Here is a 27,989-nt window from a genome sequence, read left to right as displayed (position 1 = left end):
AGCAAGCACCTCCTTCTCCTAAACTCTGTATGTTCCATGACACTTCTATTTGTTTTAATCACTATGCCAGTTCCTTGCATAAATACCTATTCAAAAAAAATGTTTAAGATCTCCCCCATTTCGCGAGATCACACATAGTTGACTACTTTGATTTTCTAGGGGTCCATCATATAAGGGAACAGCCAATGTTCTTCCTTTGTTCAAGAGAGGAACAGAAATAATGGGCCTTACATTAGTGGAAGGGAAATTATTGGAGAAGATTCTTTGTGACACAACATACTTGTATGAATTTAGAAAAGCATGGACTTGTCAGGGACATTCAGCAAGGCTTTGTGCAGAGTTGTCCTTTTTCATAAATTGAAACAAGAAAATGCAGATGGTGTGAATATAGAAAATACACAAAATTGCCAGAGAAACTCGGCAGGTCCCATAGTGTCTGTAGATAGAGGCAAAGATATTCAAATGATCAGATTAATTTGACTGGCATCATGGTTGCAACAGGCATGGTGGGCCAAAGGACCTGCTGTATTGTTCTGTGTTCAATACAAAGGTTTTTCAATCCTCCAAGCTAGGTCCTTTCCAACAGTCATATGTGATAGGTTCAGGCTTGTATTTCATTCCAGATCAATCATCATCCTCTGGTTTGCTTGATTGAACCTTGACTGAATGAGTTTTTGAATTATCATACTTAAATAATCCAGATTACCTGAAACTTCAAATGTTACTATGGCAGTATGAGAATTTTAACCTCAGTTAGTATAGCAGATAGCGCAATGCTGTTACAACGCTAGCGATCGAGACCGGAGATTGAATCTCACACTGTCTGTAAGCAGTTTGTTCATTCTCCCCATGTCTACATGGGTTTTCACTGAGGCTTCGGTTTCCTCCCACCTTTTGAAACACACTAGGTTATTTGGATATAATTTGGCCGCACGAGCTCATGGGCCAAAAGGGTGTTACGTTGCTGTATGTCTACATTTAAAATGTAAGTTTGAATAATTTTTACATTTAAAATTAAAATTTAATATTCAAGTGCCTGTAAAATGGCCACACAGCCGTTGAATTCCCATAAAAAGCCCACTAATTCCTTCATGTGTTTTAGAGAAGTAAGCTTGCTATTTTAATTCTGACTATCGTCATGTAATATCTGACCCACATCAATAGTGACTATTGAACCACATAAACTGGTTGTGTCAGACAGTTACAAAAAACAATTTAAATAAAAACATTCAACTGTAACTTGCACATGAAATCAGGCACCACCGAGGTACTTGCGAGGTCATGCACCATTGTGATTTGGACATATATTTGTGTGCATTCAAGGTCACTGGGCCAAAAGCCTGAAACTCCATACTGACAGCAACACATAAATGTTTTCAACATGTGATCTGCAACAAACTGCCATAAATTATATGAAGATAATAAATTCTTGCATGCCCATAACTGGGGAAAAAAGCTTTGGGAAGAATCTATATTTTCAAGGTTTGAAGTTAAAAATTAAGCAATGGCATATTTGCTTTTGACCGATTTGGATGATGAATGGATACTTTGTTTTAAATGAAAGTTTAATAACATTTAGATGGCAACACAGATTGGGAATGGGGTTCGAATCCTGCACAGTCTGTGAGGAGGTTGTACGTTCTCCTTGTGTCTGTGTGGGTTTTCACCAGGGTCTCTGGTTTCCTTCCACCATTCGAATCGTACCAGTGGTGTAGTTTAAAAGGGTGTAAAATAGACGGCATGGACACATGGGCCGGAATGGTCTGTTACCGTGATGTATGTCTAAATTTAAAATTAAAATTTAAGATGATTACCAATAATATGAACACAAAAAATGAGCAGCTGAAAGTAATTCGGCCCTTCAAGTCTGTTGTACCAGTCAACAAAATCATGTCTGATAATCTACCTCAACATTTCCAGCCTAACACCCCTATATTTTATTTCCTTCAATATCCAGAAATCTGTTGAACTCTATTATGAATGCATCCTTGCATTTCTTCTCATCTAAATCTTGAGACCTAAATAAAGTCCTCAGACAAGGACTTTAACCTGCTTTGTCAAACTCTTCATGAATTTTGTTTGTTTCAAAGAGGACAGCTCTCATTCTTCTAAACTCCAGAAAATAAAGGCTGAGCCAACTCAATTTTACCACAAAATAGCAAACCTGCTTTCCCTGGAACCATTCTCATGAATTTGCCTTTTTCTTATCTTGGGACATAAGAGCAAAATTGTATATACTTGTGTAATAGTCGATCCTATATAATAGTTGACCCTATCTGAGCTCCCGATGCACCAACCACGGATCTTTGCCTCGGCTGCTCCACCATCCAATCACCCGATGCCCTGGCCGCAAACTGTCTCCTAGGCCTCAGCCGCCCAATCACCGGAGGTCCCGATGCCCCGGCCACAACTTCTTTTCTAGACTCCAGCCATGCACCCATCCAATTTCCTGATGACGTGAACGTGGACTTTCCACTCATTCCTGGCCATCCGAGCTCCCGATACCTTAAACAATGCAAGCACTGAGCGTGGTCAAAAGTAGTTCCCCCCCTCCCAAAATTTGAGCAGAAAAATTGGTCCCTAAAACTAGATTATTACATGGATATATATGGTAGTTTTGGATTCTTGTGAGAATTTGAAATTTGAAACTAACTTCTACACCTTCAAGTCAGTAGTTGGGCGACAAATTAATAAAGTAATTAAAAAAGGTAAACTTTTCAATAGCCATCTGAAACATTTTTTTTATTTGAACCTTGCAGACATTGACCAATAATGATTCCAGTCAAGTTATTGGCAATGATTTCTGATTTTGAAGCAAGATGAAGCACTGATGTAATTTGCATTTCATTGGTTGAATTTAGATAATAACACAGTACATTGCAGAAGTATGGTAAAAGTAAATGGTAATTATGGAAAAAAATTGGCAAATATATAAATAAAAAATAACTTAACAGTATCCTAAAACTGAATGTGATGTACAAAATATGTGAAAAGTTAAATATGTTATTTGTTGATGTTTTGTCTCATAAAAGGACCATTTTTTTTTTGCTGGAGATAACACATATTCAACTGCTTAGCCTAAAATCTCCAAATCATCATTTTGAAGAGATGCCTTTAACAATTAATAGTGCTTCAGAATTTTATTGTTGGTTTATTTCTTATTTTGAATAAAAATAAGGTAATTCTGAATTTAAAAAAAAACTATTGTGCACCAATGATACATTCTTATCAGCATATTCTGACAGCAGTACATAAGTAAATTTTACCTCATTATAATCCAGAATCTACATGACTAAAATTATATCATTGAAAATAATTCCTGATCATGGAATTGAGCAAAATAAAATATTTTCCAAAATACAACTATTATATAAAGTCCTTGACTTAAGATTTCTGGTGAGGTAGGTTAAGAGGGCAGTTTTACTTGATGTATAATACACAATATATATATAATACAGATAAAAAATTACTCCCATATCCTAGTTTCAGATGTTGGTATAATAAATAGCTGAAGTTGGCACAGGGCAATGGAAATGTAGGATATCTGAGGGATAAATAAATGTTCTCAGAAAGCAACCTGACATTTTGGTAGAATTAGGATGGTCCTACCTACACCTTGCCTCATTTTTGTTGGCAGTCCCACCAATGAGGAATTTTTGCTTTGGTTATTATTAATCATTGGATTCAAAATCCATGTAAGTCATAATGCTATATAACTGATATATATATATATATATATATATATATATAAAATATACATCTATATATCTATAATGCTATATAACTGTCAAAATACAGTGAACTTTTCTCCTTCACAAAATTGATCAAGGACTAATTGGGGAGATTGATCAAGGACTAATCCAAAAGATAGTTTGGTTTGTTTTCCAGTGGTGTGGCATCTTGCACACAATTACACCTCTTCATAAAGACATACAAAATAGGAGATGGAGCAGACCATTCAATCCCTTGTGCCTGCTACACCATACATGGTTTATCTTTTGCTTCAGTGCCACTTTGATGTCTAAAACATGTCAATTAAATTTAATTTGTCACAAAATAATCTTGTACAGAAAGAAGGGGTTAGCAATGGATTCAGACAAGAGAGTGCTACTTGGTGAACAACTCTGCAGAATTTACAATTGTGTACTGTATTTCTACATTATCTAATAGATTATATTAAAATCTATTTAAAGAAAAAAATTAATACTCTCAAATTTACTTTAAAAAACTAACTAGCCTTTAGTTAATATTCTGGTATCTCACCTTCTGAAGCCCTAATACATTTAAAGCTGACTTTGCCTCTGTGTTAGATTACAGAACATAACTTTCACTTTTGCTCATGATTTTACACTTGGATGTTCCTTGCTCTGCTCTGTGCTTTCCTCAGAATGACTGTATCCCCTTTGAGGTATGTTGGTGAGAATTTAAGGAATTCCCAAGTTGAGCTGAGCTTTGTCTGTTGGAAGAGTGTATTGATTATTTAAAAGTTCAGCTCAGCAAGTCCTGAAGAATTTTATTTTTTAAGTGGGCATTCTTGACAAGACCAGCAGTGGTGCTTTGAACCACTCTCATCTTTCTGGTGAAGATACTCCTAAATTGCAATGGGGAAGAGAATTCCCGGATTTAGATCCAGCATTGCTGAAAATTCAGCTGATGTGCATTTTAGAGGGGAATTTGCAATGGTTGCATTCCCATACAGTCCACAGCCTTAGTGATAGAGTTAGTGAATTTGGGAAGTGTTGTCAGAGAGGGCTAAACAGGGAACTGCAATATTATTTGTAGTTTGCACAAATGTACCAGTGTAAAAGTATGAATGTTCAGGATCGGGAGTTTTCTTTCCAAATGCTCCTTGTGAACACTTGTATGGTTTTTAATTCTGAAACTAGCTTTTTCTGTCACTTTTCAAAAGCATTCTTATCCAGCTTTTCAAGTTTGAAAGCCAACTTGGTTTGCTCAATCAATTTCAAGCAATTCAAACCCATGTCACTCATTTGTTTTTACAAAATATATCATCAATCTCTGTATTAGATTTAATTTTCAATGAGTGTGCCTAATTTCCTCGCAATTGAAAAGCTGCAGATGCTTATATTGGAAATGAAACCAGAAATGATGTAAGAACTCATTAGGTAAGGCATTAGGGTTTTGTGGAGAGAGAAAAGCAAATGACAGGCCCGGAACAGAATATTAACATTGTTTTTCTTTCAGAAAAAGCAGCATTTTCTGCTTTTATTTTTGTTTCCTTGCAATCTCATTCTTTTCTAGGATGGATCCAGAGGTTTAAATGAAAATGCTAGAAATATATACAGTTAGTTTCATAGGCTAGGCTTGTAGCAGCCTTGTTGGAGATTCAGGTATCATCATCAGTTTCCTCCACAGTCTTCAGTCGGGGTATTGTCATCCATCTGCACGCATACTAGTTAGGCCATGGGCTGCAGACATGCTAGTTAAATTGAAATAAATCCCATTTCCCCAGTAGAAATGCGTAGGTGGATGTTGAAGGTCAAACAAAATAAGTCTTGATCAATTTATAACAATTAAAATATGCATTTCCATTGTTTGTCATATGCAGTAAAGCACCCCAAGGCTTTTCACAGGAAATTTTATCAAACCATGTTTGACACAAAAGCGCAGCGGAGTAGCTGAGTAAAACTTTGAGAATAGTAGACCTTAGTGTGGTGGAGTAGTTTGTGGTGGGATGTCATACCTCAGGGTCAAAACATCTGTAAAAATAATTACCAGCATTAGAGTGATTGATATTGTGATGTTCAAGAAACCAGAATCAGGAGCTAAGAGATCCCAGAGAATTATTAGGCTGGAAGAGAATACAGAGGTAACGTGAAAGCACAGAAGAAATGAAAAAGAATACAGGCTTTAAATTGGAAGGTGCTACACTGGAAGCCAGGATTAGTTTAAAGAGAATTAATTTAGAAATATAAGCAGCATATTTGCTGGGCTGAGCATATGACAAACTGCAGCAATATGTAAAGCATAGGCCATTTATACTGGGAGTTATTACAACAAATCAGTTAAAAACAAAATTATACATTTTGATCCTAATAGTTCATGAGGTCCAATTATGAATCATAGAAATTTACTATGAAAGCTAAGGGGATAGAGTTAAATTTTCAAGAACACTATCAGTATTAGAGAAAAAAAAATGCTAGAATTTCTGTTTCCAATCAAAACTAGTTGAAGAGTTTGGGGATACAAAATCTTGAATGGTAAGAGGCCAGTGGTCCTTCAGTTGCTCCATTTCCTAACTCCATCCTTGAAAGTCCATCTGCAGCCAAAATTCTTATCCATGTTTATGTGACCTTTAAGTAAATGTTTCACACTCTTTTGTTTTATTCTTCCAAAACTTGACTACATGCAAAACTCTGCTCCCTTTGTCCTAACTGCACCAAGCCAGTACTTACTTTTCTGTACCCAATTGCAATGGCTTCCAGTTAAGCAGTGCTTCAGTTTAAAATACTCGTTCTTGTTTTCAAATATGACAAAGGGCCTTGTCTTTCTCCATGTCTGTAATCTTCAGCATTCAATCCTCTGAGATTTTTCTTTTCTATTTTAGGCCTTGAGCTTCCTTGAACTTAACAGTTGAATCTGCAGCTCTTCGGTGTCTTAAGCTCTATGAAACACCCCCCTCATGTTTACCCCATTTGCTCCTTCAAGGTGCTACTTAAAAGCCACATTTGTGATCAAGTTTTTTGTGGTAATATTTCCTCTAGGGCTTGTGTCAGATTTTGTTTGGTCACTGTTTGGGAAAGATGCTATTTAATGCAACTTGTCATTAAGTAGCAGGAGATTCAAGAGGCTGAAACAGAACAATTTTTGAAATGCACAACTGATACATTTTATAAGGTTGACATCCAGGGAAGAGTGTAAAATCTTTATATATAATAATTATTTTGAAAGTCTATTGGCCTATAGCACTAGAGATTTATGGTAACATATTCCATTTGGAAACATTAAGACTATGTTGTAAGCTTCTTATATTTCCATCCTGATGACAAATCTGTCTTGAAGTGGGCATTTATAAACATGAATGTTATCTTTAAACCTGCAAACATTCTTTTTAAATCTGTGCTTTGTGCCACAGTAGCAAAGTAGCTTTAAAATTCATCATAACAAGCTGCACGAGTGCTGAGGATAATCCAAAGATCTCTTCTTTGGAAGTGTACTAATATTTGACAGCAGCTATGTCTGATTTTACACTCTTCCTCTGTTGTTAGTTTCAATTCCAAAGAACCCAAAAGATTCTGGTGATATTTGAGAAAAGGAACTGGGGGCTGTTTTTGTTGGTTTGTAAGTCGAGTATTAACTTGCAGGGAATAATTTAGAGGAGATGATGCTGTTGTGTATTGTAACAAGTGCCATATGGTCAGGTAATGAAAGCTGTCATCACATTATTGCAGAATGACAAACATCATGTTAAATATAATAACGTTCAGCACAGGAAATGCTCATATTCATTTAAGTTCAGCAGAAATGAGTAATTGAAATAATTTGTGTACTGTAGACCAGGGATGTCAGAGGGATTATTTCATTTCATCATCTCCAGTGTGGGAAAGTAGTATAGTTTTCAGAAGGGTTGCATGTTTTACTTTCAGGAGGCAGGTTAAACTGAAAAAGACAAGGACAATTGCCTCGGGTAAGAACCCTGCAGGCATTTTTTAATGTATTTTTAACTTGTCTTAAAAAGAGACAATAATATGATAAAATGTATAGATGTCTAAATCTGACAGTACTGAATTGTGCGGTCAGATATTAATATTGGATTTATTCTAGTGCTGAGCTTTCGTGTGGCATGAAAATGTCTAATAGACAAGGGCTTGGAATGTATTAGCACCCTTTCCTTTGTGTTCTTTAGTGTAATAGGCTGTTAAAAGTTGACAGCAGCAGTGAGTAGTATTACAGGCTATAGCCGTTATTGTACATCAGTTAAGATGAGGGATCAGTCAGAATATATTCTTTGTCTTTAAAGTGCATACATTTAATTCAATATGGACCCTGCAGAAAAAAAATTATATGCTAACAAAATTTTAGTGTTTCGCCTTTTATTACTCTTTAAACGTAATTTCAATAAGTTAACAAAAAAAAATTTAAATGTTATGTTCTTTCAAGAATCATGAGAATTAAGATAAACCAATGTCACACTGTTCCAATTTATTTTATGTTAAGTTTGTTGAATGGATGAATTCTTCTTTTATGTTTTGTCTGATCATTTATGTTAATGAAGTATAATCAAAAAAACTTCAACCAGACCAGACTATTCAAATGAGGTCCAAGAATATCACCCTTCCATTTGTATATTCATTGAGTGCACCATTTTTTCTTCCTCATTCTTCCATCTTGTTACCCATTATATTTGTAGGGATTAACTGTTTGCAGACATGGAATTAATTGCTTTCTTTAATTTTGAGGCATGTTTATCCTCAACTCTTTTCTTAAATTTGCCCTCCCCATATGTTGTTGACTAAGTATTTTCCAATGTTTCAGAGCTAACATTGGGCACTTAGAGTTAGGACTAATATTGAGTGGCTGAGCAAAGCCTCCTGCTTGACAGTTTCTGGCTCATGTTACATCCAGGCTGCCACAGGTCTTATCTTCCAATCTGTTGTGAACAGCTGGATTAGGTACACAACTAGTGTTAAAAACTGAGCTAAAATGATGACACCAAATTCATTGTCTGCTTTGGACTGGGTATCTGATACCAATACTTTAAATTATCTTCTGCTTTGATTGACAGCACGATTTCCCATCCTCATATACCAATGACCTTTTTGATATCCACTTACCCAAATATGGACAACCTTAGGTTTGAGTTCACAATGAGCACCCACACTCATTTTTTTGTGTGGTTGAACAAAAGAGCCTACAATCAGAGCTGGATTAAGCTATTGTGGGCTCTGTATCTTATGTTATGAAGGGGCCCTAAATTTAAAAAATACACAAAAATATTAAAACACATAAACCTATGTCTATGCATGCAATACTTAACCATGTAAAAAATACATTTTTAAAAATTGCTTTGATCATGCATAGAATACTACTTGTTATAAAAATCTATTTTTAAAAATGTATTTTCACATGGTTAAGTATCTCATGCACGAGTCATCTTGTGAGTGAATAGGTTGTTAAAATGCATTCCTAATCAAAGTGTGTACATTGGAGACAAGAACTAGAATTGGAAAATAAAAACAAAAACTGTTGTATTTTAGAATTCAAAGGATTCTGTCTGCAATTTTAAATTTTTGAATGGAAATATTTACGTACCCCAGGATGGCTTTGACTCCTTACGAAGGCGGGAGGGAGGAATGCCGGAGCAATGGCCGTCTTCATTATCCGTAATCCTCATGCAGCTGGAATCGCTCTTCCAGTGCCAGGGAAATGCAGACTGGAAGAGCGGTTCCAGCTGCGTGGGGGATGATGGGTAATGAAGATGGCCATTGATACCACACTCCCTTTAATTACTGTGTTAAAATAATAACCCCAATTAAAAGTTGAAGGCAGGATAGCACTTTCATAATAGACCAAGTGCAGTAGTATAGTAATAGGGCAAGCATTTAGCGCGGGGCCATAGCATATGCTAGTTTTGCTACAATGTTAATTCGGCACTGCCTACAATCAGAATGTGAGGGCAAAAAGAATTATTTTAATTTTTTTGAACCCTGTGACAGTGCTACTAGTCCCAATGTTATTGTCTTCTTTGACAAAATCAGTTCACTCTGAAAATAAGAAATTGGGTCTGGATATTTCTTGTGTGTGCAGACGAACATCCTTTTAAAGCTAATCTTATGGTAATTCATCACCCATTTCAGATTAGCCATTTAGAAAGGAAGCTGAAAACTATACAGAGAGAAGCCAAAGATTTGAGAGAAACAAATGAAGAGTTAATGCAGGCCAGAGCTTCTTTGAAAACTGCCTACAACAAGCTTCAAAGTGAATCAGACAACCAAGCTACTGAAATTGGAGAACTGATGAAGGCAAATCAATGCATGAAGGAAGAAAAGAATAATTTGGATGTGGTGATGGATGAAATGAAACTGGAAACTGCCTGCCTGAAAAGGCAAATAGCAGACATGGTACTTTTTAGAAAAGAGAATGAGTTGTTGCTGCAGAAGATACAGGAGCTGCAGGAAGCACTTGCATCTCAGACTGCCACCATCAATACTGGATCGATGGAGGGAAACAGCATTGCAAGTTGTGTATGTAAAACAGTAACCTATAATCCAAGAGTGAAAAGAAGAAAAAACAATTCCATGAAACAGCACCAGAGATTTCTCAACCAATCCATCAAGAAGATGAGCAATGTCTTTGAGCACTTCAGTAAAGATGGTTGGGAAGATTTAACTGAAACCAGGTACAGTTCTCATTAACTTGGCCCTACAGCTGGGGCAGTCTAGATATGCAAACTGTAAGCAAATAGAGATTGGATTTCATATACAGCCAATTTCATATTCAGGGGTGAAAAAATCCTGTCAGATTTTTGAATAGTCATGGGATGTCTTGCTTCAAGCTTATTGACTGAAATTTGCATGTGAAATTAGCTCCAACTGCATGAATTTTTGAATTAATGCCAGGAAATCCAGACTAAGGCAATGCATGATTTCTTTCCGTGATGCCATTTTCATGCAGTCATGAGGCTTGAAATTGACAGTTTGGCAGGTTGATTTAATTTGCTGGCCCTTTGCATATTCACCACTGACAGCTAAGGATTCCCAGGCAACCCTGCTAAGTCAGTTTAGTTATCTTGTGACATGTCGATCCAGGAGGAGAAACCAATTTTTTTCCTCTTAATTTAGATAGATAAATTTTGAATGACCTATTTCAGTTTGCTACCAGATGCTTACAAGCTGTTTAACATCCTTTAAATTAAGAACCATCCACACTAATTATTTCATGTATGTTTTATGCACAGTCATTGAACTAATGTTAATTGAATGATGGTTGAAAATGTGGTGTTCTGTTATTAATTTTCATTCAGGGGGTATTTACAATTGCATTTTTCTGCAATAAGATTGAAACTCCTAACTGTAGTACAATAAAGCAAATTTTACCACTGTACTTCTATGCTAGTGACTCTGAGGAGACTGCGGCTGGGAGTTTGGGAGAAATAATAGTGAAGACTGCTCGGCAAATGAGTCCAACAACCACACAGAAGATGGTAAGTTTTACACAAACACTTAAAGGGGAATGCACCTAATACTGTAGGTTAATGGCTATCAACCATTTTCAGAACCTTCAGATCAGAGACCCTTTATCAGAACTGCAGAAAAATAAAGAAAAAAAGTTTTCAGTTGCAGAGTAGATCTTTTCAACTTCATAGGTTCTTTCTCAGTTAAATGTGTTTCTTGTAAAAAAGCAATATCAACCTTTATCTTTTTAATATAATCTGACATGCACTTAATCGGGTTATTAAAACCCTATACATTAAAAGTCGCAAAATTCAAATTAGTCATACTTTACTTAAAAAAACCCACAACTCACACAGCTAACAATTATTAAAAAAAAGCTCCCCTTGCGTGAACAATAAAAAAACCCTCTTCAAAAAAAAACTTCCCCAAAATTACACCAATGTAGTAACTCCCCAATTAACTGGGTGTGGATAGCACCACTAGTGGCAGATGACTTTCTAAAATATCATAGTCATCCCCCCACCCAGCCGAACCTCTCGGCAATTAATCATCTCGTTCAAGTTCATCCTATTAATTCCAGTCCCCAAAGATTGTTTCCGGATCCTCAGTATCGAGCAGACCTCGTGCCATTTCCACCCCCCCAATTCCCATTCCTCTTGTCAGATACTCTCCTCTTGGGTGATTATGGTCGATCAGATCCTCGCACATGTAAAAATTGATGCATCATGATCACTCTCAAAAAACTGAGATTGATAATTCCCATAGAAAACTTTCAACACAGCAGGGTACCGGAAAGTAAACTTGTACCCTTAAATCCACAACACCTCTTTAGCTGAATTAAATTCCTTACGCCTCTTAATTAACTCCAGGTCAAATCAGCATTAAAAAAAAATACCCTACTACCCTGAACCATCATTGGAGCCTGACTTTGGTAAGCTTTTTGAACAGCTATCTGCAAAATCATCTCTCTATCCTCGTATCTCAAACATAGAATTAGGATAGCTCGAGGTGGCTGATCTGGATAAGGTTTCTTCCTTAATGCCTTGTGTGCTCTGTCTAATTCCAAGCCATCCGGAAAGAATTCACTACCCAACACATCTGGAATCCACTTTTTAAAAAACTTCACTGGGTCTGAATCTTCAATATCTTCCGGAAGTCCTACTATCTTCACATTATTATGCTGACCTTGATTTTCCACAGAATCAGTCTTCAACAATTCTCTCTTCTGAATTTCCCAACCAACAAAAGAATCTTCCACTTTCTCCATTTTTTCTTTGTTCCGTTCCACTTGATCTCTTCAATTTTCTTAAAATTATTCTGTACTCTATCCACCGATTTCAAACATTTATTGACATCAGCCTTAACAACAGACATATCCTTTTTTACAGACAACACTTGTTCACAGATATCATTCATTTTAGCTTTCATGTCCATAAATCCCTCATTTATCTGTGAAGTCATCTGAGATGACATATTTTCCATTTGTTGAGCAAAGCCTTCTAAAACAGTAAAAACAGCTTCAATTCCTGGTTCCCCCATTCCACCTTCATGAGGCCTACCTTCTTTAACTGTAGTTGTTGTGGTTAATCCTTCATATTCTGGTGTCCCTTACAAAACAGGGCTTTCCTCCTCCTCTTCATCTGCACTTACTGCAGGTCGGGCCGCTCGACTGCGGGTCTGGACCCCTACCAACGTCGGGCCGACTTCTTCAGCTTGGCGTCGGTCGGGTCCCGCCCTCCCGTCCAGACACTCTCCAACAGATGGCGCACGCGCGTATTTCCGCGCATGACTGACAGTGCCGTCGATTGTGCAGGGACGTCTTTCGACGCACTGCTGCACGTTGTTGAGCCAGCGGACACAATAGCGGGATCACACATAGATGTCACAAGACTCCACTCAGCAGACGCGTGTCTCTGAGTCAGCCGGGCGGGTATCATTGCCGGCGGCATCTTGTGGTTGCAGGACAGACGCCGGCATTATACTCAACCGTCCAGGAGTTCATTGAGCTTTAGGAGCAGAGTCAATCGATTCCGTGGCTTCTCTCTGGTAGGTAGGCCTCGATTCTTTAGCACTTTAAAAAGGTAATTTCTTTTGTAATTGAGTCTTAGTCTTCTTCACATTTGTAGCCATTGTCTATCTTCTATCTTCAGACACCTTCTGAAACTTTTTAAAAAAACTTTCCAAACTTTTCAATTCGGGCATTAAATAGTTCAACTGGGGAGAGGTGGAATTACATATCTTCTTCCTATGCCATCTTGCCATGATTTTGTAAAACTGTTTAAGATTAAATTGCCATTAGTCCCAGAAATTTTTTTGCTGGGTTATACTGTATCTTTGACTGGTTTGGGGTTGGACAAGTTTCAGATAGCTTTTGTTCGTTTAGCACTGGCGGTAGCACGGAAATGTATTGGGATGACATGGAAAGATAATGTAGAAGTAAATATAGTTTGTTGGCATAATGAATTGAGATCTTGTATTTATATGGAGAAAATAACATAATTTGCATGATAATTATTTTTTTTGTTCAGATGTGGTCACCTTATTTGGAATGTATGGGTTTAGAAATATCTTAAACTATTTTATTATAATTTTGAGATATCACACGGCCTATGTATGTACTTAATTAATATATGTTTGTTTTTGCTCCCCTTGGGGGACACGGTGAGGGTGCGGGGAAGGGATGGGTGGTTTTGTTTTTTTTTTTGTTTATTTTGTTATTATTTTTATGTATTAATCTTTATTTATTTTAAAATTCTAAATAAAGTTTAAAAAAAGTTTCAGATGAGGAGGAAGGGAGGAATGAATGAAAGGACAAAAGGGACATCTTTGACATAATGAAGCTAGGGTTGCTGAGGGGATATATTTAAGGTTACTCTTGTCGATCGGTTAACGGGAGTAGTATGGAAATGATAATACAATTAAGAAGCATAAAATGTTGTAAAATGCAGGGCTGTAGATCATGCCCAGAAGGTCAGACTAAACTAAAAAAACTCTTGCCTTTCCAGCATTTTCTGTCTGTATTTTAGATTTCCAGCAACTGTAGATTTATTGATTTTCAATGCAGTCAAAATTACAATGGCAGACAGATTAAAGAACAAAAATTGCTTTGCACTATGTGTCTAAAAATGATCAAACAATGTGGAATCAACATATTTTATTGTTCATATGGGTTTGTTTATAAACCAGAATATTCCTGATGTGATGTAGTTATTTTAGTGGAAACCTGCAATGTTACAAAAAAGTTCACAGTGGGTGCAATTGGGAACTTAAATTGGTGGATTACATAAAAAGCAAGCTATTATTAAACATTCTAAATCTTTCTATCAGATTTGAACTATATTTAATATGCCAGTCTATTTTATATTGAACACTTGAATGGCAATTGAAGAATCTTTACTCGAGGATGTCAAAGAAAAATATTGAAAAATTATAAACTTAATGAGGAATTAGTCACCTTGGATCTCACATGGAAGATTGTGTTTGACCAACCACAGGAAAATCTTTAAATAGGAATGAATGGGGAATATAGGAAATGTAATCCATTTAGATATTGATTAGGTCATTGATAAGGTACAGCATAGTAGATGAATTGGAACATGTGGTCAGGTGAGAGTGAATTGAATTGAGAGAAAGGTGGTTGTAATAGAAAATTGTAGGGTTAGTGTGTTACTCAGAATTTCAATAGTGAAGTTAGATTTTTTAAATGGATCTTTGCTGAGCCATTGTTATTGAAAGTTCAAATTTATTGTCAGTGTACATACATGACATCACATACAACTCTGAGATTCTTTTTCCTACAAGCAAGGCAGAATGACCACTTATTGGTTGCTCAGAAAACTGTAGTCAACAAGATGCGTATACATGTAAACAAATAAAGAAATGTCTACAAACTGTGCAATACAGAGAGATAAAAATCAATAAAGTGCACAAGTAAGAGTCCTTAAATGAGTCCCTGATTGAGTTTGTTGTTGTGGAGTCTGATAATGGAGGGGTAGCAGGTGTTCCAGGTCCTGGTGGTTCCTGATGGCAGCAGCGGGAACAGAGCATGTGCTGAGAGGGGTGGATTCTTGATGATTGCTGCTGCTCTCTGACAGAAGCATTCCTTGTAGATGTTCTTGATGAAGGAAAAGATTTTGCCTGTGATGTCCTGGCCAGGGTCCACTATCTTTTGGAGGGCTTTACGCTCAGGGGTATTGTTCTCCCCATACCAGACCATGATGCAGCCGGCTAGCACACTTTCCACCATACATCTGTAGAAATTTGCAAGGGTATCCAATGTCATATCATATCTCCGCAAATTCCTGTGGAAGTAGAGGCACTGACGTGCTTTTCATTATTTATTCAGTATTTAACTTAGCAGTTTGTATAGAAGATGAGTTCAATTTATGGAAAATTTAGATGCAATTTAATTGGGAATCAGTCAATCCAGAGTAGTGGTTCTCAGGCTTTTTTCCCCATTCACAAACCACCTTAAGTAATCCCTTTCAAACCACGGAGCATCTATGGGATTGGATGCCATAAGTGTTCCGTGGTTAGTGAAGGGATTACTTAAGATGATATGTGTGTGGAAAAAATAGGCTGAGAACCACTGCTCCAGAGGAAGAAATGTGATGGAATTGTAGATAATTGGGGTAACTGTTGATGTAAATGGTGAAATGAATTCACTGAGATTAATTGAAACAACTTCATCTCTCTTTTTGGCCTCTTACTCTGTCCAATGAAGCTCATGTGAGTCATACAGTTCTGTGCATAGAAACAGACAGTTCGTCCCAACTTGTCCAGGACAACCAAGCTGTCTAACCAAACTGGTCTTATTTGCCTGCTTTAAGTCCGCATCCCTCTAAACTAGTGGTTCTCAGCCTTTTTTTCCACTCAGATACTATCTTAAGTAATCCCTCATTAACCACAGAGGATCTATGGCAAAGAAAGTACCTGAAGTTGAGGAAAATATGAAGTGTTGCACTTTGAGGAAAGTATATAGTTAATGGCATGACTCTGGGGTTCTGATCCACTTCTTGTAAGTGGGCTCGCAAGAAGATAGGGTGGTAAAGATAGTAAATGGTATACTTGCTTTCATTGGTTTGGACATTGAGTACAAGTCATATTGCAGCTTTATTAAACTTTGGTTAGACTATACTTGGAATACAGTATGCAAATCTGATTGGCTGATTATTAGAAGGGTGTGAAGACCACAGAAGGAGTACAGAAGACATTTACCAAGATGTTGTCTGGATTAAAGGATATGAGCTGCTGGGAGAGATTGCATAAACTTGGGTTGTTTTTATGGGACATTAGAGACTGAGGGAAGATTTCTCTGTGTTTATAAAGTTATTGTCAGAAACACAAATTCTCACAAATGAGTCTCTTTAAGATCGGTGACACGACAAGCTTTATTCTCAAGTCTGCAGAGTTGGACTCAACCGGCTTCTTGCCAAGTCGAGCCCTGATACATACAGTGCATTGTTTTTTATACAATTTGCTTGTCCTTCGGCATCTCCACTACACTGCCTTAATTGGTTAGTTTTTGCAGAATCATCCTGATTACTGTTAGTCACGCACACCACGATCATTCATGACCTCTGCTCACACCAAATTCTGTTTTTCACTCTTTATCAATCTTTGGCTCCTGCATGTCTCTCTGTAGTTAAATTTGTTGCAAGTCTGTTGTAACATTTTCCAGCTAAACTCTAGTGGTTAGCCCCCTTTTATGACTAATCATCACATTTTAACTTAAACCCTTTTTAACCCAAATTCTCTATCTATAACAGTTATGACCACAGAAGGAGTACAGAAGGCATTTACCAGGATGTTGTCTGGATTAAAGGATATGAGCTGCTGGGAGAGATTGCATAAACTTGGGTTGTTTTTATGGGACATTAGAGGCTGAGGGAAGATTTCTCTGTGTTTATAAAGTTATGAGGTACTTTGATTGGTTAAACAGTCAAGGATTTTTTTCCCCCCAAGGTAAAAATATCAAACGCTGAAGGATATATGTTTCAGGTAAAGGGAGTGGAGGAGGGAGAGTTTAAAGGAAATGTGCAGGGCAGGTTTTACCAGTGAGTAGTGGATACCTATTATTAGCTTCCTGGAGTAGTGGTGGAAGCAGATACAATAGTAGCATTTAAGAGGCCTCTAGATATGTATGAGGTAGACAGAGGGATAAGAATCATGAGTTTTGGTTAAAATTTGGGTGCCATATTTGGCACAGAAACATATTCCTGTTCCTCTGCTGTACTAGCTTCAATGTTCTGTCTAAGTGTCTTTTAAATGTTACAGTTGCACCTGCCTCTACCACTTCTTCTGGCAGCTCGTTCCATGTATTCACCACTCTCTGTGTGGAAAAATGTTGTCTCTCAGGTCCCTTTTATTTCTCACCTTAAATATGTGCCCTCTTGTTGAAGATTCCCATACCCTGGGATTTACCTGATCTATGCCCTTCATGATTTTATAAATCTCTGTGCGTGAGGCAGGAAGGCCACCACTCACTGTAATTTCCTTGTTAATCTTTTCTGCACCCTTTTCAGCTTAATGATCTCTTTCCTATAAATGAGTGACCAGAAATGTGCATAGTGCTCCAAATGCTATCTCCCCAATGGCTTGTACAGTTGTAAAATGACATCCCTAATCTTGTATTCAGTGCTCTGAATGACGAAGGAAAGCCTTCTTCACTACCCTGTTTACTTGTGTCGCTACTTCCATGGAACTATGTACCTGTACTGTGAAGTCTTTCTGTTCTATACACTCTCTATGCCCCACAATTTTCTGTCTTAAGTCCTGCTCTCATTTAGCATACCAAAGTGCAACACCCTACACATATCCAAATTAAATTCCATCTTACATTCCTTGTCTTACTTCCCCAATTCATCTAAGTCAAGTAATAATCAAGTTCAAGTTCAACATTATAATCCTCTGATTATACATATTTCTTTCTTTGGCTTGGCTTCGCGGACGAAGATTTATGGAGGGGGTAAAAAGTCCACGTCAGCTGCAGGCTTGTTTGTGGCTGACCAGTCCGATGCGGGACAGGCAGACACGATTGCAGAGGTTGCAAGGGAAAATTGGTTGGTTGGGGTTGGGTGTTGGGTTTTTCCTCCTTTGCCTTTTGTCAGTGAGGTGGGCTCTGCGGTCTTCTTCAAAGGAGGCTGCTGCCCGCCAAACTGTGAGGCGCCAAGATGCACGGTTTGAGGCGTTATCAGCCCACTGGCGGTGGTCAATGTGGCAGGCACCAAGAGATTTCTTTAGGCAGTCCTTGTACCTTTTCTTTGGTGCACCTCTGTCACGGTGGCCAGTGGAGAGCTCGCCATATAATACGATCTTGGGAAGGCGATGGTCCTCCATTCTGGAGACGTGACCCATCCAGCGCAGCTGGATCTTCAGCAGCGTGGACTCGATGCTGTCGACCTCTGCCATCTCGAGTACCTCGACGTTAGGGGTGTGAGCGCTCCAATGGATGTTGAGGATGGAGCGGAGACAACGCTGGTGGAAGCGTTCTAGGAGCCGTAGGTGGTGCCGGTAGAGGACCCATGATTCGGAGCCGAACAGGAGTGTGGGTATGACAACGGCTCTGTATACGCTTATCTTTGTGAGGTTTTTCAGTTGGTTGTTTTTCCAGACTCTTTTGTGTAGTCTTCCAAAGGCGCTATTTGCCTTGGCGAGTCTGTTGTCTATCTCATTGTCGATCCTTGCATCTGATGAAATGGTGCAGCCGAGATAGGTAAACTGGTTGACCGTTTTGAGTTTTGTGTGCCCGATGGAGATGTGGGGGGGCTGGTAGTCATGGTGGGGAGCTGGCTGATGGAGGACCTCAGTTTTCTTCAGGCTGACTTCCAGGCCAAACATTTTGGCAGTTTCCGCAAAGCAGGACGTCAAGCGCTGAAGAGCTGGCTCTGAATGGGCAACTAAAGCGGCATCATCTGCAAAGAGTAGTTCACGGACAAGTTTCTCTTGTGTCTTGGTGTGAGCTTGCAGGCGCCTCAGATTGAAGAGACTGCCATCCGTGCGGTACCGGATGTAAACAGCGTCTTCATTGTTGGGGTCTTTCATGGCTTGGTTCAGCATCATGCTGAAGAAGATTGAAAAGAGGGTTGGTGCGAGAACACAGCCTTGCTTCACGCCATTGTTAATGGAGAAGGGTTCAGAGAGCTCATTGCTGTATCTGACCCGACCTTGTTGGTTTTCGTGCAGTTGGATAATCATGTTGAGGAACTTTGGGGGACATCCGATGCGCTCTAGTATTTGCCAAAGCCCTTTCCTGCTCACGGTCTGGAAGGCTGGCGGCAAAACTCTGCATGCCAAACTGCATGAGTTTTTCAAGCTTTGTTGGGACCAAGGTAAACTGCCTCAGGATCTTCGTGATGCCACCATCATCACCCTGTACAAAAACAAAGGCGAGAAATCAGACTGCTCAAACTACAGGGGAATCACGTTGCTCTCCATTGCAGGCAAAATCTTCGCTAGGATTCTACTAAATAGAATAATACCTAGTGTCGCTGAGAATATTCTCCCAGAATCACAGTGCGGCTTTCGCGCTAACAGAGGAACCACTGACATGGTCTTTGCCCTCAGACAGCTCCAAGAAAAGTGTAGAGAACAAAACAAAGGACTCTACATCACCTTTGTTGACCTCACCAAAGCCTTCGATTATACATATACAATCTGATGAAACAGCATCTCTCCAGATCATGGAACACACACAAAAACACACCTTATACAGCACATAATGATCACATAAATTGTAAGAATAATTATTGATAAATATTTGGGGTGATTTACACCATTACAGGATACTGTTCGTCAATTTACCCTAGGCTGGCAGTCCTGATTTTGATCCTTCTGTACCTATTTCTTGATCATAGTGGATTAAAGAATTGAAAATGCCGGCACTGCTGGAGCTGGTGTAATGGCAGCTGTGGACTGGTATCGGATCTGAGATGTGAGTGAGTCCCAAGGGTGTTGAAGGGTTTGGATCTGGAACTCGGGCTGATGATGGTTTGAACTGGACTCAGTGGCTACAGGAGCGCTACAGACAAATCCATTGACACTCGGTGACTTTGAGAGGACTCTCTTTTGCTTCTCTTTTTCTTAACTGTAAAAGGTGCTTCAGGCAATTTCTGCCAATTGCAAATCTGTCTGCCTTATGGCAGATGTAAACAAATTTTGTATAATGTTGCCCTGTGTTTATTACATGACAATAAATTGAATTCTTGAAGAGCTGTTTTTAATGATCCTCTCTGGAGACTTCCGGACTTTGCAGATTAAATTCTTAGCAATTCACGATTTGACCAATTTTGGTGACCTGACAAACTTACCAACTATGGTTAGTAAGTTGCCCTTCATCCATTGGCCCCATGCTGTCATCATCATGTGCACACAGTGATCCAATGGCCAGTGAATCTAGTGATGAAAGTGTTGAGCTCCAAGAGATTGCAGCTGCGAATGGATCTGTGGAGGAAGTGAGGAGAGAAGGATGCCTTTGTGGCATCAGGGTAAGAAAAGTCGAGGTGCTGGCTGGAAGCCTGAGCAACCTGCATTGTGTCATTGGTGTTGGGAGAGCAGAAGAAAGGCTGGCCGGCTGCTATACACCCAAGCGGCGAGGCCCACTAGACCCAGGAAACCAGCAACTTCCCTGGAAACTGCATCCCTCCTTTCTTTTACTTTCTAGGTAGCACTAGAAACAGGTTGCACCAAGGAAACTGAGATTAAACTAGCTATTAGCTCCAGAAAGATTAATTTTGAAGCATACTGATGCCATGAATCTCACTGCCCAATTTATCCAGAATGATAGCAAAGCAGGCAGAGGTTAACAGTGATGAAAGGCTGAGAAGAGTGTGTTAAAGGTGTGGAGAAGAGGAAAGTGCTGAAGGAGATGGGGAGGTGAAGAAAGATGTGCAGATCTTGACACAGCACAAAGATACTTCAGCAGCTGACACCAGTCCAGATCAATATCATTTCTAAGATCAGTGTGAGACCTCCCAACAAGAAGTTAAAGAGGCAGCTGCTTTTCATGGACCCAGCGGCTTCCAGATAGTAAGGGGAAAATTCTTGAGGGGGTTGCTGCAGCTTCTGGTTATTCATCTGGCATTGCTGTGGTTGATGCAGGTGGGAGCAGCAAAACCACAGCAGAGTTTATTGGCCATCTTTGGAGAAAAAGAGGAAGAGAACATTAAAAAATTAGGCGCAGGCGTATGCCATCTGGCCTGTTGCGCCTGCTCTGCCATTCAATAAATTCATGGTTGATCTGATGATAGGCTCATCTCCGTCTACCACCATCTTCGTAGGTAGCAGGAACCATGGAGTGCACAAGAGAAAAACTCCTTTTTCAAAGGGATTTATGAGGATGGGAAGGATTTTAAAGCAATACAAAATAACTGCTCTGAAATACAAGAAAAGGAAGCCAGCAAGTATGGCGAAGAACAAAGAGCAGGTCCGGCTCTTCTACTATCTTACCTGGCACAAAATCTCCAAATACATCTATGGTTCTAAATGCCTTCTTTAGAAGGTACCTCTGCTGGAGAGGCAGTTTCCCAATTTGAAAATCCTCATGCAGGGGAGATATATGATGTGCAACAGTAAGAATTAGGAGAAAATGGAGAACACGTGTTTAATTTACCCAAATCTAACTCCACTGAACAATGTGATGGTAATGAGGTATCTTTAATGGAGTCCCCAGAAACAACCACCACCACTGAGCTCTAAGTTTGTGGTGTGGGGAGGTGGGGGGGGGGGTGTGGTGAATGCTGATGAGTTATCCCTCTTGTATCTAGCTCTTCATTGCATGAAGCCTCAGTAACTACAGAGAGGTGTTCATGCCAGGATAAATTATCTAAAAAGGGTCTTGCTGCTTTGGGCATAAATTGATTTTTTGTAGTGATTCTAATGTGATGCATTCTGGAATGATAGAAGATGTGGAATCCAATGGTGAATAGTGCAATTTCATGACCGCAATCACCTACTGATACCGTTTCGCTGTTGTCCAATTCATCTGTGGCAAATGATGGTGATAATATGATCCTGCCCATTATATACTCTGATGAATAACCAGTGGTGTGCATGGATGAGATGTCTGACAGTTGCTAGTGGTGTTCTGGAGGGGTCAATATGGGGCTGCTTCTTTTTTTGTTGTATACTAATGATTCACATTATGGTATAAATGGCTTTGTGGCCAAATTTGCAGTTGATATGAAGGTAGATCGAGGAGCAGGTAGTTAATGAAACAAGGAAGCTGCAGAAAGACTTGGACATATAAGGAGAATGAGCAGAAAAGTAGCAAATGAAATACAATATCAGAAAGTGTATGGTCATGCACTTCAGTAGAATGGAGAGAAAATTGAAATTTCCCAGATGCAGAGGGACCTGGGAGTCTTCCTGCAGGATACCCTGAAGACAAACTTGCAGGTTGAGTCTGCAGTGAAGAAGGCAAATGCTTTCAAGAGGAATAGAAATCAAGAGAAAGAATGTGATGTTGAGGCTTTATAAGGCACTGTTGAGATCTCACTTAGAGAATTATGAGCAGTTTTAGGCTCCTCATTAAGAAAGGATGTGCAAACATTGGAGAGATTTCAGAGGAGGTTCACAAGGATGATTCTGGGAAAGATGTATCAAGTAAGGAATATATGATGACTTTTGGCCTTAACTCGTTGGAATTAAAGGAATAAGGAGGGATCGCATTGAAACATTTTGAATGTTGAAAGGCATGGACAGAGTAGATGTAGGAAGGTCACTTCCCATGGTGGGAGAGTCTAGGACAAGAGGGAACAGCTTCAAGATTGAAGGGTGTCCACTTAAAACAGAGATGCATTAGAATTTCTTCAGCCAGAGGGTGGTGAATTTGTGGAATTTGTTGCCACAGGAGGTTATGAGTCCAAGTTATTGGGTGTATTTAAGGGAGAGATTAGCCAGGGTATCAAAAGTTATGGAAAGAAGACCAGGCAGTGGGGCTGAATGGGAAAATGGATCAGCTCATGATTGAATGGCGGGCAGACTGGATGGGCTGAATAGCCTATTTCTTCTCCTGTGTTTTATGGTAACTGCATTGTTTTTCAAGTTGAAATATAGATGAGAAAGCACAGTGGATCCAACATTAGAGAGGCCTTCAATCTGAAAAGCAACCCTCCACCATCATCCTGACTCCTACCATCAAGCCAATACCATATCCATTTGGACAGCTCACCCTGGATCCCGTGCAGGCTGACCTTCTGAACAGGCCTACCATGCACAACCTTGACAAATACCTTGTAGACAAAGTTTTCTGCCCTGCACTTATCAATCTTCTTGGTCACCTTTTCAAAAAAACACATTCAAATTTATGAGACACAATTTCCCAAGAAACATACCAGACTGATTATCCCTAATCAGTCCTTAATTTTCCAAATGCGTGCAGATTTTGAATATTAGATTTCCCTCCAATCATGGCTTGGCTTCATGAATGAAGATTTAGGAAAGGGGCTGTCCACATATGCTGCAGGTTCACTGGTGGCTAATGAGGCCAATGAGGGACAACATGTGCCCGGCCACAACAGCAGCAAGGGAAATTCTGTTCTGGGTTTAGTGCTATAGTGTTAAGGTTCCTCCTCCATCTCCTTTTGTCCTCAAGGCCAGCCCTGCGTGTGTTCTCGAAAGAGGAGACGGACTGATGAATGGTCTGTTGCTAGGCCACGCGATCAGAGGCTAGAGCTTGTGATGGTCAATGTGACCATCATTTGTAACTGATTTTCAGAGCCCCTCTGTCATGCTGGCTGGTGGAGAGTTTGTAATACAGCACAATCCTGGAAATGTGCCCTGCCCAGCATAGGTGTGTTTTCGACAGCATGATCACAATGCTGGTAACCTCTGCCTGTTTGAAGGTTTCAGCGTTGTTGATGAAGTTAAAGATGGTGTGGAGGCAGTGCTGGTGGAAGCGCTCAAGGGGATGTAAGTGGGGACGGTAGGTGACCCATGACTCTGAGCCGTACAGAAGGATGGTCAGTACCACGTCTCTGGACACACTGATCATTGTGCCTTTCTTCAGATGCTTGTTGTTCCAGACTCTTTTGTTCATCCTGCTGAATGCGCTGTTTGCCTTTGTCAGTCTGTTGTCAACCCCTTTATTGATCTTAGCATCTGACGAGATGGTACACCCCAAGTAGCTGAACTGGTGGACTGTTTTCAGCTCAGTCTCGCCGATGGTAATGCGGGAAAGGTGGTGCTCTTCCTGAGGTGCGTGCTGATGGAGAACTTCTGTCTTCTTCAATCTGACTTCCAGTCTGAAAGATCTCTTCAGCTTTCACAAAGCAGATGTTATATGCTGCAAGGCTGCCTTTGTATAGACAACAAGGGCAGCATCATCGGTGAAGAGTAACTCTTGAATGAGTTACTCCAATGTCTTGGTGTGGAACTGTAGTCGCCTCAGGTTGAACAAGCTGACATCGGTGCAATATCGGATGTAGACACCATCCTCGTCATCAAGGTCTTCTGTGGCCCTTTGGAGCATCATGCTGAAGAAGAATCAGTGCGAGGATGCAGTTTTGCTTTACACCATTGCCTACTGAGAAGAGTTCTGAGAGGTCGTGGTTGTTTTGACTTGGCCATCTTCATGTAGCTGGATGACCATGCTGAAGAACTTTGGGGGACATTCCAGTTGTTCCATGATTTGCCACAAACCTTTCCTGCTCACAGTGTCGAACACTTTAGTAAGTAGAACAAATGTCATGTACAGTCCCTTGTTCTGTTCCCTACACTTCTTTTGGACCTGCCTGAGAACAAATACTGGGTGCTCCTGTTGGCTTTGAAGCCACACTAATTCTCCAGGAGGTTCTTTAGCAATGATGTTAAGAAGCATTTATGATATGAATCATATGCAGGCAGATGGGATTCGTTTAATTCAAGGTTCAAGTTTCCTTTTTTTGTCACATAATAATACTTAAAAGTATAATATAAATGATATATTTCAACCTTCATATGCCATAAGGCAAGCAAAGAGTTGCCATGAGCATTGTCTGGTGCCCCTAACAATAAGGTAAAGAGAAGCAAAAGAGAGTCCCTTCAGAGACACTGTGTCTATAGATTTGTCTCCAGGGCTCCCAAAGCCTCTGCGGCTGCACAGACTCCAGTTCAAACCATTGAGAACCAGAGCTCCAGATCTAAACCTCCAATACAATCAGAAGTCTTCAGCATCTGAGGCCCTTCAGCAACTCCTCTTGGCCCAGCACCTTCTTGAATCCTGTTTCCAATACTAGTCCTATGAGCTACTCTACAGCACTCTGATTTCTTCAACGCAAGTTGTCAACTGCCTGAGGCTTGTGTGGGTCCTTCAGCCACTTCGCCATTCATTGGTCCGCTGCCATTATTACCTTCCCTGTTGGATCCTCTTCCATGTTTTTCCTTCTCAATTGTTGCGGGGGGGTGGTGTTGTTCACTTTTCGGGTGTCCTGTGCCGGTCCTCTGCTCTCCCTGAGTTTGAAACTCCTTGTGAGTCACCGTTAAGCACAGGTGCTGCTTGGGCACAAACCTCTGAGATTGCAGGATTTAAAAAATACACCATTTTCTCTTTTAAAACCTGTAAAGAGCAGTTGGAATCAAGAGTGTGGAGTAGGACTCTGCAGAGAAGTGTTGTGTCTAGTGGTGGGACCACATAGTAAGTAGTGAAAATTGCACAGGATAATGTGTTGGATTAGGAGGCTGGTGGGGTGGTAGATAAGGACCAGGAAAACCCTGTACTTGTTCCATCTCGGGGTGAATGGTGACAAGGCAGTTCTTGTGAAATAGGGGAGATGTGGGTAAGGGCTGAGTTGATGGCATTAGAGGGGAAGCTATGTTTTTTTAAAGAAGGAGGACATCTTGGATGTTCTGGAATGGAATAACTTAGGAGCAGATGTGGCAGAGATGGAGGAATTGAAGGAAAGGAATGGAATCCTTACAGGGACAAGGGTGTGAACAGGTGTAGTCAAGGTAACTGAAAACTGGTAAGTTCATAGAAAATATTTGCAGACAGTTTATCTCCTGAGATGGAGACAGAGATATTGAGAAATGGGAGAGAGTAAATTTGAGGTCAGGTTGAAAATTAGCAGCAAAGTAAATAAAATTCATGAGCTCATTATGGGGGCAGGAGGCAGCACCAACGTTGTCAAGTTTATTGTCATCTGAGTTGCACATGTACAACCTGACAAAATAATGTTCTCTGGTCCTTGGTGCAAAACACACAAACAAACAGACATAACACACGTAAAGACAAATAATATATTTGCAGGACAAGTATTCATATATACAAATAAATATTGTTTCATGGATATGAGTCTCAGATAGTTAGTATGAGCAGTTCCTTTGGTTATTCAGCATCCTCACTGCGCATAGGAAGAAGCCGTTCCTTAGGTTGGTGATGCTGGCTTTTATACTCCTGTATTTCTTCCCCAACGGGTGCAGCTGAAAGATGCACTGTGCAGTGTGGAAGGGGTCCTCAATGATATTGCCTGCCCTCTTCAGACAACAATCTTGCTAGATCATGTTGATTGGGGGAGGGAGGAGGGGAGGGAGACTCCAGTGATCCTCTCTGCCACTCATATGGTCCTGTAGTTTGAGCTCTGATCCATTTCTCTGCAGCAACCATACAACACTTTGATGCAGCTAGCCAGGACGTTCTCGATAGGTCTCCTGTAGAAGGTTGATATAATGGTGGCTTGCAGCCTTTCCCACTTCGTCAACTTGGGAAATACAGTTGCTGTTACACCTTCCTGACAAATGAGGAGATGTGCGTCCATGATGTTGCAGGGGTAGAGCTTGCCGGATTAGGCTTGTAGCATGGATTGCTGCATATAGCAAACATAAAGGCAAGCAAAGCTAGGCCCATGCGGGTACCCATGGCTATCCCTTTGACATTGAAAGTGGGATGAGCTAAAGGAGAAGTTATTAAGAGTGCAAACAAGTTCTGCCAGGCGGAGGGTGATGGTGAAGGTGCAGTCGTTGGGTCTGATGTTGAGAAAGAAACAAAGGACTTTGATCACAGCTTATTTCTTTGCTGTGCTATTATGTGTTTTCCAGCTGTAAAATGGTTTTAAGACATCTTGAGGTCATGAAGGACACTGTGCAAAGCCTTGTGTCTTCTTTGTTCAAGGTGTTGATTGCTCAAAGTATTACAAATTTCTGTTATATCAGCCTAAGCTAGAAATTCTGTTGTAGAGTCTAAGGTTTTAATTGCCCTAAGTATCAATTTGATCATGAAGGTAGAATGGATACAAGTCATGAGCACATCAGGCATCATGGTGTATGACAGTTTCTGTGGGAACTTCCAATTTTTGGGACTTATTGCCATGCAGCTCACCATGTTCTTCCATGTCTATGCCAGACATCAAGTACTCATCAATATTAAGTAAACAGAAAATGTTAGAAATACTCAGCATGTCAGGGCACATTTGGTCATGAAAAGTTAGCTGTTTCATTTCTGCGTAGTGTCCTGACATGCAGTGTAATTCTAGCATTTTCTGTTTTCCTTTTGGATTTCCAGCAGCTGCATTTATTTTGATTTTCATCCATCTACATTAGATGGACGTACTGGCACTTGGTCTGTAATCCTGGTAATTCAAGTGCTCAACTGAATAACTCCTTCATTCTAGATTCCAGCCACTCTCTGAGTGAAAACAAATGTGCTCTAATGCTCGTAAACCTCCTGCCCCTGAGTTCAAACCACAGGTCTCTGGTTTAGGGGCACCTGTCGCTATATCATCAAGGTCTGCAGATTTATTCACCTTCATGCTTGTTAAGATATTCCTTCGAATGGCAATTTGTCCTCAGATTTCACCTTCCCCTTCTTTAATTCTCTATTTACATGGTCCTTTTCAGTGAGTTCAGATGGTAACTATTCACTTAAGACCTTACTTCCATCCT

At 39.8% G+C, this 27,989-nt stretch overlaps 1 protein-coding gene across 17 annotated transcripts in view; it reads left to right on the top strand.

Annotated features, from left to right (window-relative positions):
• The window catches only part of cntln (centlein, centrosomal protein), a 608,473-nt gene that overhangs the window by 309,449 nt on the left and 271,035 nt on the right, over positions 1-27,989 (top strand). For 16 of the 17 annotated variants that reach the window (XM_069924314.1, XM_069924366.1, XM_069924398.1 and 13 more), the window contains 2 exons: positions 9,819-10,360; positions 11,077-11,164. The exons of the other annotated variant lie outside the window; for it this stretch is intronic. In XM_069924314.1, the coding sequence (XP_069780415.1) occupies positions 9,819-10,360; positions 11,077-11,164 (630 nt within the window). The remainder of the gene's footprint in view (positions 1-9,818; positions 10,361-11,076; positions 11,165-27,989) is intronic. 17 annotated transcript variants of the gene reach the window in all.

Source organism: Narcine bancroftii, chromosome 1 (genome assembly GCF_036971445.1).
Source record: "Narcine bancroftii isolate sNarBan1 chromosome 1, sNarBan1.hap1, whole genome shotgun sequence".
Lineage (NCBI taxonomy): Eukaryota > Metazoa > Chordata > Chondrichthyes > Torpediniformes > Narcinidae > Narcine > Narcine bancroftii.
Note: the sequence above shows the minus strand (reverse complement) of the source record. Positions and strands in the feature narration are given on the sequence as shown.